Source organism: Dendrobates tinctorius, unplaced genomic scaffold (genome assembly GCF_039654945.1).
Source record: "Dendrobates tinctorius isolate UK_male_01 unplaced genomic scaffold, ASM3965494v1 ptg000086l, whole genome shotgun sequence".
Lineage (NCBI taxonomy): Eukaryota > Metazoa > Chordata > Amphibia > Anura > Dendrobatidae > Dendrobates > Dendrobates tinctorius.
Window position 1 is genome coordinate 42,612,220 of NW_027361754.1, and position 17,848 is coordinate 42,630,067.

Consider the following 17,848-nt stretch of genomic DNA (forward strand, 5'->3'; position numbering starts at 1 on the left):
CCTTACTGCAGAAGCCTAATTGCCGGTTCACAACAGGCAGTCCGTCCGGCGACTAATTATCCTAGGTGCAGTTCCCTGACTGACCTGAGGGTAAGGGGGGCGCCGGAGAGCTGCGAGTTCCAAAGTGGAACTGAGAAAGTGGGATATACATAAATCCCCGCAGTACTTGGAAGATTGATAGCAGTGGTGGGGCATCCAAATTAAACTCCCCCTGCGGCAAATTGTAGAGCGAGATTAGCTTGCTGGATATTTTTGGTCACATGGTGCCAGTGGTGGGATAACTAAGATAAGCCCCACTGCGCCTGTGATAGCCGTGTGCCGGCATTGTGTCACGTCCCTCCGTCCGCTGATACACCGGTGTCAGTGGTGGGATTGTGACATAGTGGTGACACAGGGTCTGCTGTCCGTCGCATTTTGGTGGCAGCGGGACCCCCGTTAGTCGCCCGTAAGTGGCGAACGGCGGTTCGTGCTGTTCGTCACAATCTGGAAAAGGCTTTTTTCGTAAATATGACATGGAGGACCACTGCTAGGTGAAGACCCTACACCCCATCAAGTTACCCTCCTTGTGGATATTTGTGATGAGACTTTACTATAATCCTAGTAGTTTACTCTCTTTCATGGTATCATCATAAATATTTGTCATGAAAGTTCCGGTCAGCTTACCCGCAATCAGGAACTCCAGGCGCCCGTTCCAAACTAGGCTTTCCTCAATGTGAATAGCGTTCAGTGGCAGAGTACCCTGTGACAGAATGAGATATCATCTCACCATTTACCAATGCAAAGTCATTCAAGATCCAGACATTGGCGGCCCGAATCGTGTACTCCAGGGTTAGGCAGGGACAAATTCAGAAGATGATGAGCCCCAAAGCAAAGGCACTCCATTAAAGCGATATCAGAAGGGTCTGGTGATTGTTTCCCACTTACATGACCCTTCAGTCTCCCCATCCCCAACTTCTTCCACTTCTAACTTTAGAGTTCAACCGGAGAGGACAGTTCTGCAATGGGTCACACCACCAATTAGTCATGGATGGGCCCCAAGTCTATTTCTAGGGTTCAAATGCCAATTAAAAGGAATCTGTCACCAGGTTTTTACCACCTAATCTGAGAGCAGTATAAGGTAGAGAAAAAGATCCCGATTCCAGCGATGTGTCACTTGCTGGGCTGCTTAGTGCAGTTTTGATAAAATCACTGTTTTATCACAGGGAATTATCACTAGAGGACTAGTAAACCTACTGCCAGGTAGTCAGGCATACTCATGAGCTCTGTGTAACTCCACCCCTATTACTGATTGGCAGCTTTCTGTGTACACTCTGCATGGGCAGAAAGCTGCCAATCAGTGGTGTGGGGGGGGGGTTATACACAGCTCAGCACTCAGAAAACTGCTAGATCTGCAGCAGAGAAAACAGGGATTTTATCAGAACAACAGCAAGCAGCCAAATAAGTGCTATATCTCTGGAATCAGGATCTCTTCCCCTACATTATGCTGCTCTGATGAAATATCAAAAAACAGGTGACACATTCCCATTAAGAATATTTCTGCTCAACTCCTATACAATATTTCAACTGGATTCCAATAAATATGACTTTACTACTGAGTTATAGTTATGTTTTCTTCCTGAATTTCAGAAGCTTTTCTTACTAAAAATCCTGTTAATTAACCTATGAACCTTGTCAATCTATAGTATATTTACAGTGGCATGTAAATGTTTTGGCACCCCAGGTAAAAATCACTGTTTTTTTTGTGAACAGGTAAGCGATTTGAAGATGAAATTATCTCTAAAAGGCCTAAAGTTAAAGATGACACAATTCCTTTGTATTTTAGGCAAAAAGGAAAACATATAAATTCATCTTTTACAATTTAAAAATTACAAAAAGGAAAATGGGCCCATGCAAAAGTTTGGGCACCCTTGGAGATTTGTGTGCTCATATAACTTTGACTAAGGTTTCAGACCTTAATTAACCTAAATTAGGGTTATGACTGGTGTTGAGCATTCCGATACTGCAAATATTGGGTATCGGCCGATATTCGCTGTATCTGAATTCCGATATCGAGTACCGATATTTTTTCAATATCGGATACCGGAATCGGAAGTCCCCATAATGCAATGAGCCACTGTTGTGGCTGTGATTGGCTGCTGAAATGATGTCATTATGATGCGCGGTCTGTGCGCATCATGATGCGCGGTCTGTGCCGACAGCCGGGGGTCTGTACGGGCCTGCCGGGGGCTTGTGCCGGCTGCCGGGGGTCTGTACGGTCCTGCCGGGATGCTGTACGGGACTGCCGGGTGCCTGTGCCGGCTGCCGGGGGTCTGTGCGGGCCTGCCGGGGATCTTGTGTTTTTGCAGGCATCGTCCGATGGGACTACAAGTCCCATCGGGCGATGCCTGCTACAATGACAGTGATTGACACATTAGCCAATGATGGGACAGTAGTAGTCCCATCATCCGGCTAATGTGTTGAATGTAAAAAAAAAAAATATATATATATATACACATACTATATACATACTACATACATACAACATTCATGCAACATACATACATACTACATACCACATACATACTTCATATATACTACATTCATACAACATACATACATACTACATACATACAACATACATACATACTACATACATACTTCATATATAATACATTCATACAACATACATACATACTACTTATATACTACATTCATACAACATACATACTACATACATACTTCATATATACTACATTCATACAACATACATACATACATACTACATACATACAACATTCATACAACGTACATAAATACTACATACTACATGCATACTACATATATACTGCATTCATGCAACATACATATATACTACATAATACATACATACTACATATATACTACATTCATACAACATACATACATACATACTACATACATACTACATATATAGTACATTCATACAACATACATACTACATACATACACTCACTGGCCACTTTATTAAGTACACCTGTCCAACTGTGTGTTAAGACTTAATTTCTAATCAGCCAATCACATGGCGGCAACTCAGTGCATTTAGGCATGTAGACATGGTCAAGACAATCTCCTGCAGTTCAAACCGAGCATCAGTATGGGGAAGAAAGGTGATTTGAGTGCCTTTGAACGTGGCATGATTGTTGGTGCCAGAAGGGCTGGTCTGAGAATTTCAGAAACTGCTGATCTACTGGGATTTTCACGCACAACCATCTCTAGGGTTTACAGAGAATGGTCCGAAAAAGAAAAAAAATCCAGTGAGCGGCAGTTCTGTGGCCGGAAATGCCATGTTGATGCCAGAGGTCAGAGGAGAATGGGCAGACTGGTTCGAGCTGATAGAAAGGCAACAGTGACTCAAATTGCCACCCGTTACAACCAAGGTAGGCAGAAGAGCATCTCTGAACGCACAGTGCGTCGAACTTTGAGGCAGATGGGCTACAGCAGCAGAAGACCACACTGGGTACCACTCCTCTCAGCTAAGAACAGGAAACTGAGGCTACAATTTGCACAAGCTCATCGAAATTGGACAGTAGAAGATTGGAAAAACGTTGCCTGGTCTGATGAGTCTCGATTTCTGCTGCGACATTCGGATGGTAGGGTCAGAATTTGGCGTAAACAACATGAAAGCATGGATCCATCCTGCCTTGTATCAACGGTTCAGGCTGGTGGTGGTGGTGTCATGGTGTGGGGAATTTTTTCTTGGCACTCTTTGGGCCCCTTGGTACCAATTGAGCATCGTTGCAACGCCACAGCCTACCTGAGTATTGTTGCTGACCATGTCCATCCCTTTATGACCACAATGTACCCAACATCTGATGGCTACTTTCAGCAGGATAATGCGCCATGTCATAAAGCTCGAATCATCTCAGATTGGTTTCTTGAACATGACAATGAGTTTACTGTACTCAAATGGCCTCCTCAGTCACCAGATCTCAATCCAATAGAGCATCTTTGGGATGTGGTGGAACGGGAGATTCGCATCAGGGATGTGCAGCCGACAAATCTGCGCCAACTGTGTGATGCCATCATGTCAATATGGTCCAAAATCTCTGAGGAATGCTTCCAGCACCTTGTTGAATCTCTGCCACGAAGAAGTGAGGCAGTTCTGAAGGCAAAAGGGGGTCCAACCCCTTACTAGCATGGTGTACCTAATAAAATGGCCAGTGAGTGTATGTAGTATGTATGTTTTTTTTTACATTCAACACATTAGCTGGATGATGGGACTACTACTGTCCCATCATTGGCTAATGTGTCAGTCACTGTCATTGTAGCAGGCATCGCAAGATGGGACTTGTAGTCCTATCGGACAATGCCTGCACACACAAGACCCCCAGCAGGCCCGCACAGACCCCCGGCAGCCGGCACAGGCCCCGGGAAGGCCTGTACAGACCCCCGGCAGCCGCCACAAGCCCCCAGCAGCCGCCACAAGCCCCGGCAGGCCGGTACAGACCCCCGGCAGCCGGCACAAGCCCCCGGCAGGCCAGTATAGACCCCCGGCAGCTGGCACAAGCCCCCGGCAGGCCCGTACAGACCCCCGGCAGCCAGCACAAGCCCTCAGCAGGCCCGTACAGACCCCCGGCAGCCGGCACAAGCCCCCGGCAGGCCCGTACAGACCCCCAGCAGCTGGCACAAGCCCCCGGCGGGCCCGTACAGACCCCCGGTAGCCGGCACAGGCCCCGGGAAGGCCCGTACAGACACCCGGCAGCCAGCACAAGCCCCCAGCAGCCGGCACAAGCCCCCGGCAGGCCAGTACAGACCCCCGGCAGCCAGCACAAGCCCCCTGCAGGCCCATATAGACCCCCGGCAGCTGGCACAAGCCCCAGGCAGGCCCGTAAAGACCCCCGGCAGCTGGCACAAGCCCCCGGCGGGCCCGTACAGACCCCCGGCAGCCAGCACAAGCCCCCGGCAGGCCCGTACAGACCCCCGGCAGCCGGCACAAGCCCCCGGCAGGCCCGTATAGACCCCCGGCAGCCGGCACAAGCCCCCGGCAGGCCCGTACAGACCCCCGGCAGCCGGCACAAGCCCCCGACAGGCCCATACAGACCCCCGGCAGCCGGCACAAGCCCCTGGCAGGCCCGTACAGACCCCCGGCAGGCCCGCACAGACCCCGCCCGCACACACAGACATGCATAGTGTCCGCCCACGCACCGCCCACACTCTTCCCCCCTCCCGAACTGGATGTGCAAGTAAAGAAAGGGTTTTTTTAATTTCGATATTTCTGTCCCATTGACTTGAATGGGACTTCCGGTATCGGAATCGGCGATACCCGATACTTTTTTGGGTATCGGGCCGATCCAGTCCGATCCGATATTTCTCAATATCGGATGGTATCACTCAACACTAGTTATGGCTTGTTCACTATCATCGTTAGGAAAGGCCAGGTGATGTAAATGTCCCAGCTTTATAAAAACCCATAATCCTCTAAGCTTGTGCCAAAAAACAGCAGCCATGAGTTCTTCTAAGCAAAGCAGCTGCCTAGCACTCTGGAAATGGTGGAGGCATGCAAAGCAGGAGAAAGCTATAACAAGATAGCAAAGCGTTTTCAAGTTTCCCTTTCGTCGGCTCGACATGTAATTAAGAAATGGCAGTTAACAGGAACAGTGGAAGTCAAGATAAGGTCTGGAAGACCAAGTAAAATTTCAATGAGAGCTGCTCGTAGGATTGCTAGAGAGGCAAATCAGAAACCCAGCTTGACTCCAAAAGACCTTGAGAAAGATTTATCAGGCTCTGGAGGTGTGGTACATTGTTCTACTGTTCAGAGACACCTGCCCAAATATGGCCTTCATGGAACAGTCATCTGAAGAAAATCTCTCCTGCATCCTCACCATAAAACTCAGCATCAGAAGTATGGAAAAGGATATCTAAATAAGCCTGATGCATCTTAGAGGCAAGTCCTGTGGACTGATTAGTTTTAAATTAGAACTCTATGGCCACAATCATCAAACGTACAGTGTGTGTGGAGAAAAAAGGGCACAGAATTTCAGGAAAGGAACATCACATCAACCATTAAAGGGAATCTGTCACCCCATTTTTCGAGTATCAGGTGCAGCACCGCCATCAGGGGCTTATCTACAGCATTCTGTAATGCTGTAGATAAGCCCCCGATGTAACCTGAAAGATAAGGAAAATGAGTTAGATTATGCTCACCGGGAGTGGTCCGGTCTTGGTCCGATGGGTGTTGCAGTCCGGCACCTCCCATCTTCTAATGGTGACGTCTTCTTCTTTGCTGCCTGTCGTGGCTCCTGCGCAGGTGCACTGCTCTGCCCTGTTGAGGGCAGAGCCTATAACTGCAGTGCGCAGACGCCGGACCTCTCCTGGCGCCTGAGCACTGCTGGACTCTGCTCTGCCTTCAACAGGGCAGGGCAGTGCGCCTGCGCAGGAACCACAACAGGCAGCAAAGAAGAGGACGTCACAGTTAGAAGATGGGAGGCGCCGGACCGGACCGCGACACCCATCGGAACAAAACCTCATCCGGAGTGCTCCTGGGTGAGTATAATATAACTCGTTTTTCTTCTCTTTCAGATTACATCGGGGGGCTTATCCACAGCATTACAGAATGCTGTAGATAAGCCCCTGATGGTGCTGCCGGCACCTGATGCTCGAAAAATGGGGTGACAGATTCCCTTTAAGCAAGGGATGGATCAATCATGCTTTGGGGTTGTGTCACAGCCTATAGCGAGGGTAACATTTCACGTGTAGAGGAAAAAATGGATTCAATGACATTTCAACAAATTCTTGATGCAAACATAACACCATGTGTAAAAAAGCTGAAGTTAAAAAGAGGATGGCTTCTACAAAATGATAATGATCCTGAACACATGTCAAAATCCACAAGTGACAACCTCAAAAGGCGCAAGCTGAAGGTTTTACAATGGCCCTCACAGTCCCCTGATCTGAACATCATTGAAAATCTGTGGTAGACCTCAAAATAGCAGAGGATGCTAGGTGACCCAGGAATCTCACAGAACTGGAAGAATTTTACAAGGAAGAATGGATGAAAATCCCTCAAACAAGAATTGAAAGACTCTTGTCTAGCTGCAAAAAAGAGTTTACAAGCTGTGATACTTGCAAAAGGGGGTGCTACTGTAAGGGGGTGAAGAGGAAGAAGAGCCAGATGGGGATTACCTCTTCTGCTCTGTGTCCGGAACCACATAGCCGGGCAGCAGGGAAGACTTACTGACTTGGACCGACTGCACCATGTGACTGTAAGGGGCAGTGGGGGAACAGAAGGGGCGGTGGACCGGGAGCTGTGCAGGCAGAGAGCGTGAAAGCAGAGCGCGCCAGAGGCAGAGCAGCCTGCGTCACATAAGAAGCAGGCTGCAGCACTGTGCTCCAGGAGAGAGAGAACTTCCCATCAGAGGATGGGGTCTGAAGGATGAGATATAGAAAGCGCTGTCTGTGAGTAAGTGGGCTCAATAGCCCCTGTGATGAGAGGAGGCTTTCCCCCTGACGGTGCAGAGACAGTGACATGTGCACGCAGCCTCGGTACCCGTGGTAACAGGCCAGTGCCCCTGAGTGTGGCAGAGAGACTTTTCAGTGTGCGCAGCATCGTTCCTGCGAAGAGACTGTTAGCTTTACAGACAGAGACTTAGAGCAGGGGAGACCCAGGTTCACAGTGTCTCCCTGCTTCCTGCTTTAATCCCAGAGTTCCCGGTTTCCAAGAGAGGAAAGACTACAGAGACTTCGAGTGCCGCTGTTGACGGTGCCAACATTGGAGAAAAGGACCCTTCAATCAAGACTTCACTGGACTGATAAGTTACAAGAATTCCCGTTTAACGATTTCTACTCTGCTTAACTGTTTCATAACTTTACTTAGCCTTTTGAGTATCGTTTTGCCGTTTACCTTATCACTTTTAACCCCCACTGCTTCTCCCTGCGTGGAGAGTCTATCCCCTGTAAATAAACCCTTTAACTCTTGGTCTGTCTCTGATCCATGGTGACATCATCAGTACCTGCACATTATTACACTACTAGGTACTAACCATGCAGGGTGCCCAAACTTTTGCAAAAGCCCATTTTACTTTTTGTAATTTTTAAAATGCAAAAGAAGAAAAAAAAACAAATATATATATATATATATGTTATCTACTGCATATAGAGGTGTTATCAGTCATTGTACAAGAGCTGTGACATCACCTATTGTGAATGGTGGAACCTGTGCTATCTATTGTATATAGACGTGTTATCAGTCATTGTACAGGAGGAGGTGAGCTGTGATATCACCTATTGTGAATAGTGGACCCTGTGTTATTTACTGTGTAAAGAGGTGTTATCAGTCATTGTACAGGAGGAGGAGGTGAGCTGTGACATCACCTATTGTGAATATAGAAGTGGTTTTATTATCCGCAGATTATAGGGCATAGTGACCATACTGAAAACTTCAAGATTATTTTTAACCTAGATAGTAACATGGAAAAGAAAAAGAAACAAGTCAAAACATTTAAAAGAAAATGTTTAACATAAAACAGTTTTCATGCCGAAGCTCTAATTGCTGGACAGAATATAACACCAATAAACAGTGTGAAGGTATATCTATAATATAATAGGCTAAGTGTCACTCTGTCCGAAGCCTTTATAGACTGTGCAAGTGCGACGCGCCTGCGCAGTCTGGCTCCAGACAGAATGAGGCATCCAGCAGTGAGGAGTGTGTATGGCGCCCTGAGATTGCGGTAAGCATACACACAGCACACCGCGATCGTGGGCGCCATACTTACCTACTTACCTGACCAGGAGGAGCGTTGCCGCGGTGCTTCTCTTCGGCCGGAGACTGGAGCAGGAGTGCGGCCGGAATCGCGCATGCACATAGCGCGATCCGGCGCCATTTTACTGAAGACACTGACACACATTTGCAGTGTGTCTTCAGCAATATGGCGCCGGACAGCGCTATGGGCATGCTCATACTCCGGCGCCAGACTCCTCCCCCGGCCTCCAGCAGAACGTGACAGCGCTGGAGCACAGGAAAGAAGGGTGAGTATAATTTTTTTTTTTGTATTTGTGTAGTTTAATAGGGGTAAGGGGGACCATACATATCAGGATAAGGGGGGTGAGGGGACCATGCATACCACGAAAGAGGATTGAGGGGACCATGCATACCACGAAAGAGGAGTGAGGGGACCATGCATACCACGAAAGGGGGGTGAGGGGACTATGCATATCATGAAAGGGGAATGAGGGAGGGACCATGCATACCACAAAAGGGGAGTGAGGGGACCATGCATACCACGAAAGGAGGGTGAGGGGACCATGCATACCACGAAAGGGGGGGTGAGGGGACCATGCATACCACGAAAGGGGGGTGAGGGGACCATGCATACCACGAAAGGGGGTGAGAGGACCACGCATACCACGAAAGGGGAGTGACGGGACCATGCATACCACGAAAGGGGGGTGAGGGGACCATGCATACCACGAAAGGGGGGTGAGAGGACCACGCATACCACGAAAGGGGAGTGAGGGGACCATGCACACCACGAAAGGGGGGTGAGGGGACCATGCATACCATGAAAGGGGGGTGAGAGGACCACGCATACCACGAAAGGGGAGTGACGGGACCATGCATACCACAAAAGGGGGGTGAGGGGACCATGCATACCACGAAAGGGGGGTGAGGGGACCACGCATACCACAAAAGGGGAGTGAGGGGACCATGCACACCACGAAAAGAGGGTGAGGGGACCATGCATACCACGAAAGGGGGGTGAGGGGACCATGCTTACCATGAAAGGGGGGTGAGGGGACCATGCATACCATGAAAGGGGGGTGAGGGGACCATGCATACCAGGATAGGGATGAGGGGTGCCATACACACCAGGATAGGAGGGGGGCAGCACATACCAGGATGGGAGACCATATACCAATAAAAATACTCGCCACCCAGGCATAGAACGGGTTCATAGCTAGTAGTATATAATGGAGGACACAGGAGAGGAGAAGACAAGAATTTACCTGATGTGTTACTGATGTTTTATGGAGATCAACAGAGAGGAACACTAAGTCTTCAGGGAACAGCGCCATAATGCGATCTTCAAAGTCCTGTGAAATATGTTATACATTGTTACATGATATATTGAAGATGACCTTTCCATTTTCCTAACATGTCATATTTAGTAACTAATTGTAATCTCCAGAAAATATTTCAGAAACATCTTTTCTTAAATCTCTTGCTGTGTTGTTCCTCTGTTATTCCTCCTGGAAATGTATAAGTAAATTGATCAGTGTTTCCATTCCCTTGTCTTGCCTTCCTTTTTTTCTATTTGACACTTTCCAACCAGTGTCTTCAGACTCTTTATGTATTGTATGGGTGTGCTTATTTTTACATTTACTCAACGAACCTAAAAAAGACCTAGTACTAATGGTCTAGGTTTAAAGAAACTATTTACAAAAAAATACTTAACCTTTCTAATTTACTTTAATATTTTAGGTACAAATAATTAGAAATACAAATATTTATAAACACGTGAAGCTCAATACTTGGGTGATACAGCTAGCTGGGGTGTACTTATTTTGCTCCAGTAATCAGGATCACATAATATTAACAATTGCTGCCCAGAATTAAGTTACTAGATTCATTATACTTCCTAATATAATTACTCGTAACGAAGTTGCAACATTCCCTTTAATAGGAACAAAATCATTTATTTATGATGTGTAATTCTTTTTGGCAATATTGCGACACTTTTATCATTGGCTCCTTTTTCTGATATTTTATGCTATTATTTTATTTTTGTTTTTATCAGCAGCCAAACCGAAGTTTCTAAATTCTCTCACCGGACAGTGTCAAAAAGTCACACCACGCAATTTATTTAAAACATTCTGCTGTACAATTCTCCCAACAGGTTTCGCAGTTAGGCTTCTTCAGGGGAAATGATGGATCTAGTGTAGAAAGTTGTACCTACTCCATCTATCGTGTGCGCTGCGTGCACTGTGGATAAGAAAATGACCGGTCCCATGTGGTGGATGGCTTTTCCTTCCCATTTCTGGATGGGGCACGACGATAAATACTTGATCAATTCTCTCTTCTGCCATAACTGGCCACAGGGAATCTTATAGAAAGATCAAAGAAAGTTCATAATTGTGTAACTATATGATAAATTGAATTCTTACATCAGATATTAAAAGTTTGTCTGACTTGGAAAAATATTTCCAAATGACCTTGAAAATCCTAAGGTTAATAAACGTCTATCCACTATTAAAGATCTATTAGCCAGGATGAAAAGCAGCTACGTGTAATGCCAAATTTGGAGTGCTGCATACAAATGGAATCCAGTGATTCTCCAATATAGTAGATACAAACAATGGGACACCTTGTAGTCAGCCTAACTGCATAAGGGCTAAAGACAGAAAAAGGGAACATTTATGTGGCTTCATAAACTTTCATGCAGACCCTTTAATGTTGCCCAGTTGCTCAAGGGATCGCTCCTCTTGTCACATAGACTCAGTCATGTCCAGGATATTATACATTTCCCATTGATGTCTACAGGAATTTGCTGATTGTAAATGAGGAGGACCACAAGCAGAACATCACTGATCGTGAGTATTAAGCCCCAAAATTATGCCAGAACACATTTCTGCACATTTATAACTGGTTCAGTACATACCATGGTATAATCATATATAGAAAAAATGTACACAGGAACCAAAATGTACTGCATAATGATGACCAAAGACTTTATTAATATATCAAAAAAAACAAACAACATTCAAAAGTTAGAAAGTGGGTAACCACAAGGTGGTGCCACAGTCTCATCTACTGTGCATTCCAAAGTGGTAAATACGGTATATGCAGGTGCAGGTAAAGGGTGAAATTACATACATAAAGGCTAAGACAGATATACATATACGCAGATAAATAAAGGGTTACCGGCTCACAGAGAAATTCTGTGTAGTGCAGGGAAATCTATACCCTTTAGTCAATCCTACATAAAGCACTCTAAGAAAAGGTAATAGAAATGCTACTTGTAGTAAGGACGTGGCGCACACCAGACAGTCTGACGTACGTTTCGACGATTAGCCTTCTTCAGGGGGTGATGTCACACTAACACACATCTATTTAAATTATCAGTATACTAATCACCGTACACACATCAGATCTTTAATTTATCAGAGTAAGGTCCTGTACGCTTTTATGCATCTATACCAATGGCAAGTCATGACCCATCTTCTACCCTGACCGGATTCACCAATGGGATCTGTCAGGAGCCCGGACCTGTCCGTACCCAAGGCGGTGGACGTCGTCACGCTAATCCAGACAGGCGCAACAAGGGACTGTGTCAGAGATAGTGCTCCAGCCACAGGACCTAGGAAACACCGCCCAATCACGTGACTGGACTCGTGCTCACATGACCCATGTGGGCAGCGTTTCCCAGGTCCTGTGGCCAGGGTGCTGTCTTTGATGTAGGCCCGCAATGTGAATTTCTATTACCCTTTCTTAGAGTGCTTTATGTAGGATTGACTAAGGGGTATAGATTTCCCAGCACTACACAGAATTTCTCTGTGAGCCAGTAAACTTTTAGGAATCTGTATATGTGTAGTTGGTATAATAATAATATTAGCAAATATCTCCAATTGGAAATGTTGTGTAGTTCTTCTGATTCGCTATGTCTCTTTCCTCATGAACCTTAGGTGTCCATGGGTACAACTACTAATATAGTGACAGATAGTTGCTAGAGGTTGTAACCATGGATACCTAAGGTTCTGCAATGTCTGCACATGAGGAAGGAGACATAGCGAATCAGAAGAACTATACTACATTTCTAATTGGAAATATTTGCTAATTTTATTATTACACCTACTACATATTGGGACAGGATCTTGGAGATGGGAATACCCCTTTAATAAAGTGCAACTTAAAGGGAATCTGTCACCCCATTTTTTGAGTATCAGCTGGCGGAACTGCCATCAGGGGCTTATCTACAGCATTCTGTAATGCTGTAGATAAGCCCCCCAATGTAACCTGAAAGATAAGAAAAATGAGTTATATTATACTCACCGGGGGGGGCGGTCCGGTCTTGGTCTGATGGGTTTTGCCGTCCGGCGCCTCCCATCTTCTATCAGTGACGTCTTCTTCTTTGCAACCTGTCGTGGCTCCTGCGCAGGCGCACTGCTCTGCCCTGTTGAGGACAGAGCAGAATATTGCAGTGCGCCGGCGCCGGACCTCTCCTGGCGCCTGCGCACTGCAGGACACTGCTCTGCCCCCAACAGGGCAGAGCAGTGTGTCTGCGCCGGAGCCATGATGGGAAGCAAAGAAGAGGACAACATCGCTAGAAGATGGGAGGAGCAACACCCATCGGACAAAAACCAGACCCGGACTGTCCCGGGTTGAGTATAACCTAACTCATTTTTCTTATCTTTCAAGTTACATCGGGGGCTTATCTGCAGCATTACAGAATGCTGTAGATAAGCCCCCGATGGCTGTGCCGGCAGCTGATACTCGAAAAAAGGGGTGACAGATTCAGATCCTTTAAGAGAAAAGTGATTGATCTAATTGTATTCGCCGCTTATTTTTTTTCACTGTGAACTCACCAGGTATGATAAAATGCTGATTGTTGGAGAAACTGGAGAGTAATGGCTGTTTGCTTCTTGTATGTGCTTATGCAAAGCTGAAATCCACAGAGTCTTCTCGCTTGAGCTCAGGCAGGACACTTGGCGCGGCTCAATCATCGGACCTCAACAGAGTTCAATGAAAGGTATAAAAGTGTTAGTCCACATTCACACACCCGTATTCTTCGGCATATTATTGCAGATGTGTGAATCTTGCCATAAAGGACATTTTATGGTAAACTTATTTATTCTGTTCCACCATAACTTTCCATATTTTTGTGGGAGAGGACCTTCCTTATGTGGATAAGGGCATAGCTGGCATCTCGTGGGCTCTAGGTCCCACCATGTCTTTCTGCCTTGGCCATTGTATACAGATAAGGCAGTGAACTGAATCCTTTCTTTTGGGTGAAGCCATCACTCAGTATATGTCTCTTCCTATACCTACTTGCCCATGGCTTTGCCGTCTTTGAGGTCAAAAATGGTTAAATTACTTACCGCTAACTTCAAAGTTGTAGCCAATTTTGGACGGTTCACAGACTACATGCATCCCCGATAGTGGGAGTAGTCCCTGAAAATCAAATAAAATCAGATGGTCAGAAAATATTCAAGAAATATATTTATTGTTTAAGAGAGTGCTTCAATTATTACAGCAGAATGTAAATGATCACTGTACAATTCATGCTAGGAGATGAGAGAAGTTCCAGCTCCTATAGTACTGGCAGAATGCTGATAAGGAAGAACCACCCACTCAACAATAGAGGATGTCAAGTGACAGAGCATGAGAATCAGGATATATTAGACTGATGTGTTCAGCAAACACAGTTTTAACTTGTCGTGGAGGATTAGGGCTTTTTTTTTTACAGATTTTGTGTGAAATGATAGATGTCCTTTAACTTTTTGAAGCTGCACTTTTTTTGTTATTGTGATCAGTCCACAAGTTTATATGTGAAAAAAATGTGGTTTGTGAGCAGAAAAATAGTTATTCCCAAGATTGCGTGTTATCCTTGACTCACAGCGATGTCCAAAATTGGGGTCTTGAATCCAGGAACTGGGCTCTAACCCCATCTTGAAAAGAGAAGAGGTTTGCACGCTCAATGTGCCAGGTTTCTGAGCCCCGACCTTGCTGAGATAATGGGGACTTAAAAGGGAAGAGCATTTTATTACAAGCATTTATCGTTCTTTACCTGATATATAAATCTCCTCTCCTGATGATCCATGGATAGAATTAACAAGTGCAGAGGAAACAGGACCATGAAGCACTCCGACATCTCCTGCAGAGAATAAAGAAAGGAGTCAGATACTAGAAGATCAATAGGTAATTGGTTAGGACCAGTTTACTGATGCAATTAATTGTAAGGCTGTACATGTCCTCTTCTCGTACAAGAAAACATGTGATATCTGTTATGTGCTAGTGCTGAGGAATCAAGCACTGAACTCGCATGCAAATTACACTAGACGTGCATCAGGGGCATGTTTATTCTATGTGAGTGCAAACACTCCCCCAGATACTAAAAGAGTACATGGACACACCCCGAAATTCTATTTAACTACATGAACATTACCCCAAATTCTATAAGAGTGCATGGACAGTCCTCCAGATTTTAGGTACATGGACACTCCCCCAAATTCTACGTGAGTACATGGACACTCCTCCAGATTTAATTTGAGTATATGGACATTCTCCCAAATTCTATTTGAGTACATGCACACTAGGGTGACCACAAAAAATCGATGTCGGAATTTTGTCCGTCTGGACCCCACAAAACGATTCCCCTTTCCAGATATTGAGAGAGCCAAAATTTGAGCTCGATCAAACGACGTTAACCCGTGCCGCTCGTCGCTCAAAGTTTGAAAAAATCCAAATTGAGGTATTTTAAGATTTAGGTATTTTGCATAGTCTGTTAGACTATAAAGAATGTGACAACAACATTGCAGAAATAGCCCTGACCAAATTTTCGAACCATTTGTGGTATTTGAATGCAGAGTTGGTGGGATTATCGTTTTTTGATCCCACCATTACAGACAATGAAAAGTTGTTAATGGCTAATAAATTGCTCAGTAGCACAGATGAACCATCAGAGCACGCTAACCTACATGAGTTGATAATTTTACATAGTTATCTAATCTATTCTAGAGCTTTTGTTAAAGTAGTTTTTGAAACGTCAGAATATAATGCTCAGCATTTGCTTACAACTTGCAGGACATATTGCTTTTGTTCTTCATCTTTTGTCAGAAGGTCGTTAAAGTCGGTTACTTCCTACCTCTTTTAATTTTTCTTTCCTAACTTTTGGCTTTACAACCCTAGCGTGCTCTGATGGTTCATCTGTGCTACTGAGCAATTTATTAGCCATTAACAACTTTTCATTGTCTGTAATGGTGGGATCAAAAAACGATAATCCCACCAACTCTGCATTCAAATACCACAAATGGTTCGAAAATTTGGTCAGGGCTATTTCTGCAATGTTGTTGTCACATTCTTTATAGTCTAACAGACTATGCAAAATACCTAAATCTTAAAATACCTCAATTTGGATTTTTTCAAACTTTGAGCGACGAGCGGCACGGGTTAACGTCGTTTGATCGAGCTCAAATTTTGGCTCTCTCAATATCTGGAAAGGGGAATCGTTTTGTGGGGTCCAGACGAACAAGATTCTGACATTTTTTCCCCCCCATATGAGATCCGGTCACCCTAATGCACACTCCTCAAATTCTTCATGAGTACATGGACACTTCCCCAAATTCCATTTGAGTACATGGACATTACCCTAGATGTTATTTAAGTACATGGCACTCCTCCAAATTCTACATGAGTACATGGACACATCCCCAGATTCTACATTAGTACATGGGCACTCCCCTAGATTTTATTTAAGCACATTGATTCTCCCCCAGATTCTATTTAATTACATGCACACTCTCCTAGATTCTTTTTGACCACATGGACACTCGGCTAAATTCTACAGGAGTAGATGGATAATCCCCTAGATTTTATTTAAGTACATGGACACTTTCCTCAAATTCTTCATGAGTACATGGACACTCCCCTAGGTTTTCTTTAAGTACATGGATACTCCCCCAGATTCTACATGAGTACATGGACACTCCCGCAAATTCTACTTGAGTACGTGGACACTCCCCCAAATTCTACATGAGTACATGGACACTCCTACAGATTATATTTGAGTACATTGACATCACCCTACATGTTATTTAAATACATGGGCAATCCCCAAGATTCTACATGAGTACATAGACACTCCTCCAAATTCTACATGAGTATATGGACACTCCCCCAAATTCTACATGAGTACATGGGCACTCCCCTAGATTTTATTGAAGTACTTGGATACTCCACAAGAATCTATTTGAGTACATTCACGCTCCCTTAGATTCTATTTGACCACATAGGCACTCATCTAGATTCTACATGAGTACATAGACACTCCTCCAGGTTCTATTTGAGTACATGCATGCTCCCCTAGATTCTATTTGACCACATGGGCACTCTCCCAAGTTCTATTTGAGTACATGGACACTCCCCAGATTCTACATGAGTACATGGACACTCCCCCCAGATTCTATTTGAGTACATGGACATTACCCTAGATGTTGAGTACATGGACACTCCCTCATATTCTACATGAGTACTTGGACACTCCCTCAAATTCTACATGAGTACATGGACACTCCCCCAGATTCTATTTGAGTACTTGGGACACTACCCTAGATGTTGAGTACATGGACACTACCCCCATATTCTACATGAATACACGGACACTCCCCCAAAATTCTACATGAGTATGTGGACACTCCCCCATATTCTATTTGAGTACTTGGGACACTACCCTAGATGTTGAGTACATGGATACTCCCTCATATTCTACATGAGTACATGGACACTCACCCAGATTCTATTTGAGCACATGGACACTTCCCCCAGATAATATTTGAGTATATGGCCACTTCCCTAGAATCTATGTGAGATACATGAACAGTCCCCCAAATTCCGTTTGGTACAGGTGAGAGGCAAGGTAAGATGATTTGTTGTTTTTGAACAATAAATTATCTTTGGCTATAATTTAAGAATTTTGAGAAATCAATTTAGAATCAATTTGCCAATCTCTAAAATATGTACACTGTAAACTCTGTTTTCCTGTTTATCTAGGATAATTTAGAGGTTAATTATTAGTTCCTTTGTGGTCTAGGGTGAAGGGCAAGTGTATTCTATATTTCCTAGTGATCTAGGGTAGCGTGGGGTTAACATTGGTATAGAGGCGTTATAGCTCAGTTTTCT

General features: G+C 44.9%; 1 protein-coding gene across 4 annotated transcripts in view; it reads right to left on the reverse strand.

Annotated features, from left to right (window-relative positions):
• The window catches only part of LOC141097846 (probable pleckstrin homology domain-containing family N member 1), a 66,475-nt gene that overhangs the window by 11,869 nt on the left and 36,758 nt on the right, over window positions 1-17,848 (reverse strand). For all 4 annotated transcript variants that reach the window (XM_073585316.1, XM_073585318.1, XM_073585317.1 and 1 more), the window contains exons 6-11: window positions 14,739-14,825; window positions 14,050-14,122; window positions 13,537-13,679; window positions 10,911-11,057; window positions 9,961-10,047; window positions 664-739 (exon numbers count right to left, since the gene is read on the reverse strand). In XM_073585316.1, the coding sequence (XP_073441417.1) occupies window positions 664-739; window positions 9,961-10,047; window positions 10,911-11,057; window positions 13,537-13,679; window positions 14,050-14,122; window positions 14,739-14,825 (613 nt within the window). The remainder of the gene's footprint in view (window positions 1-663; window positions 740-9,960; window positions 10,048-10,910; window positions 11,058-13,536; window positions 13,680-14,049; window positions 14,123-14,738; window positions 14,826-17,848) is intronic.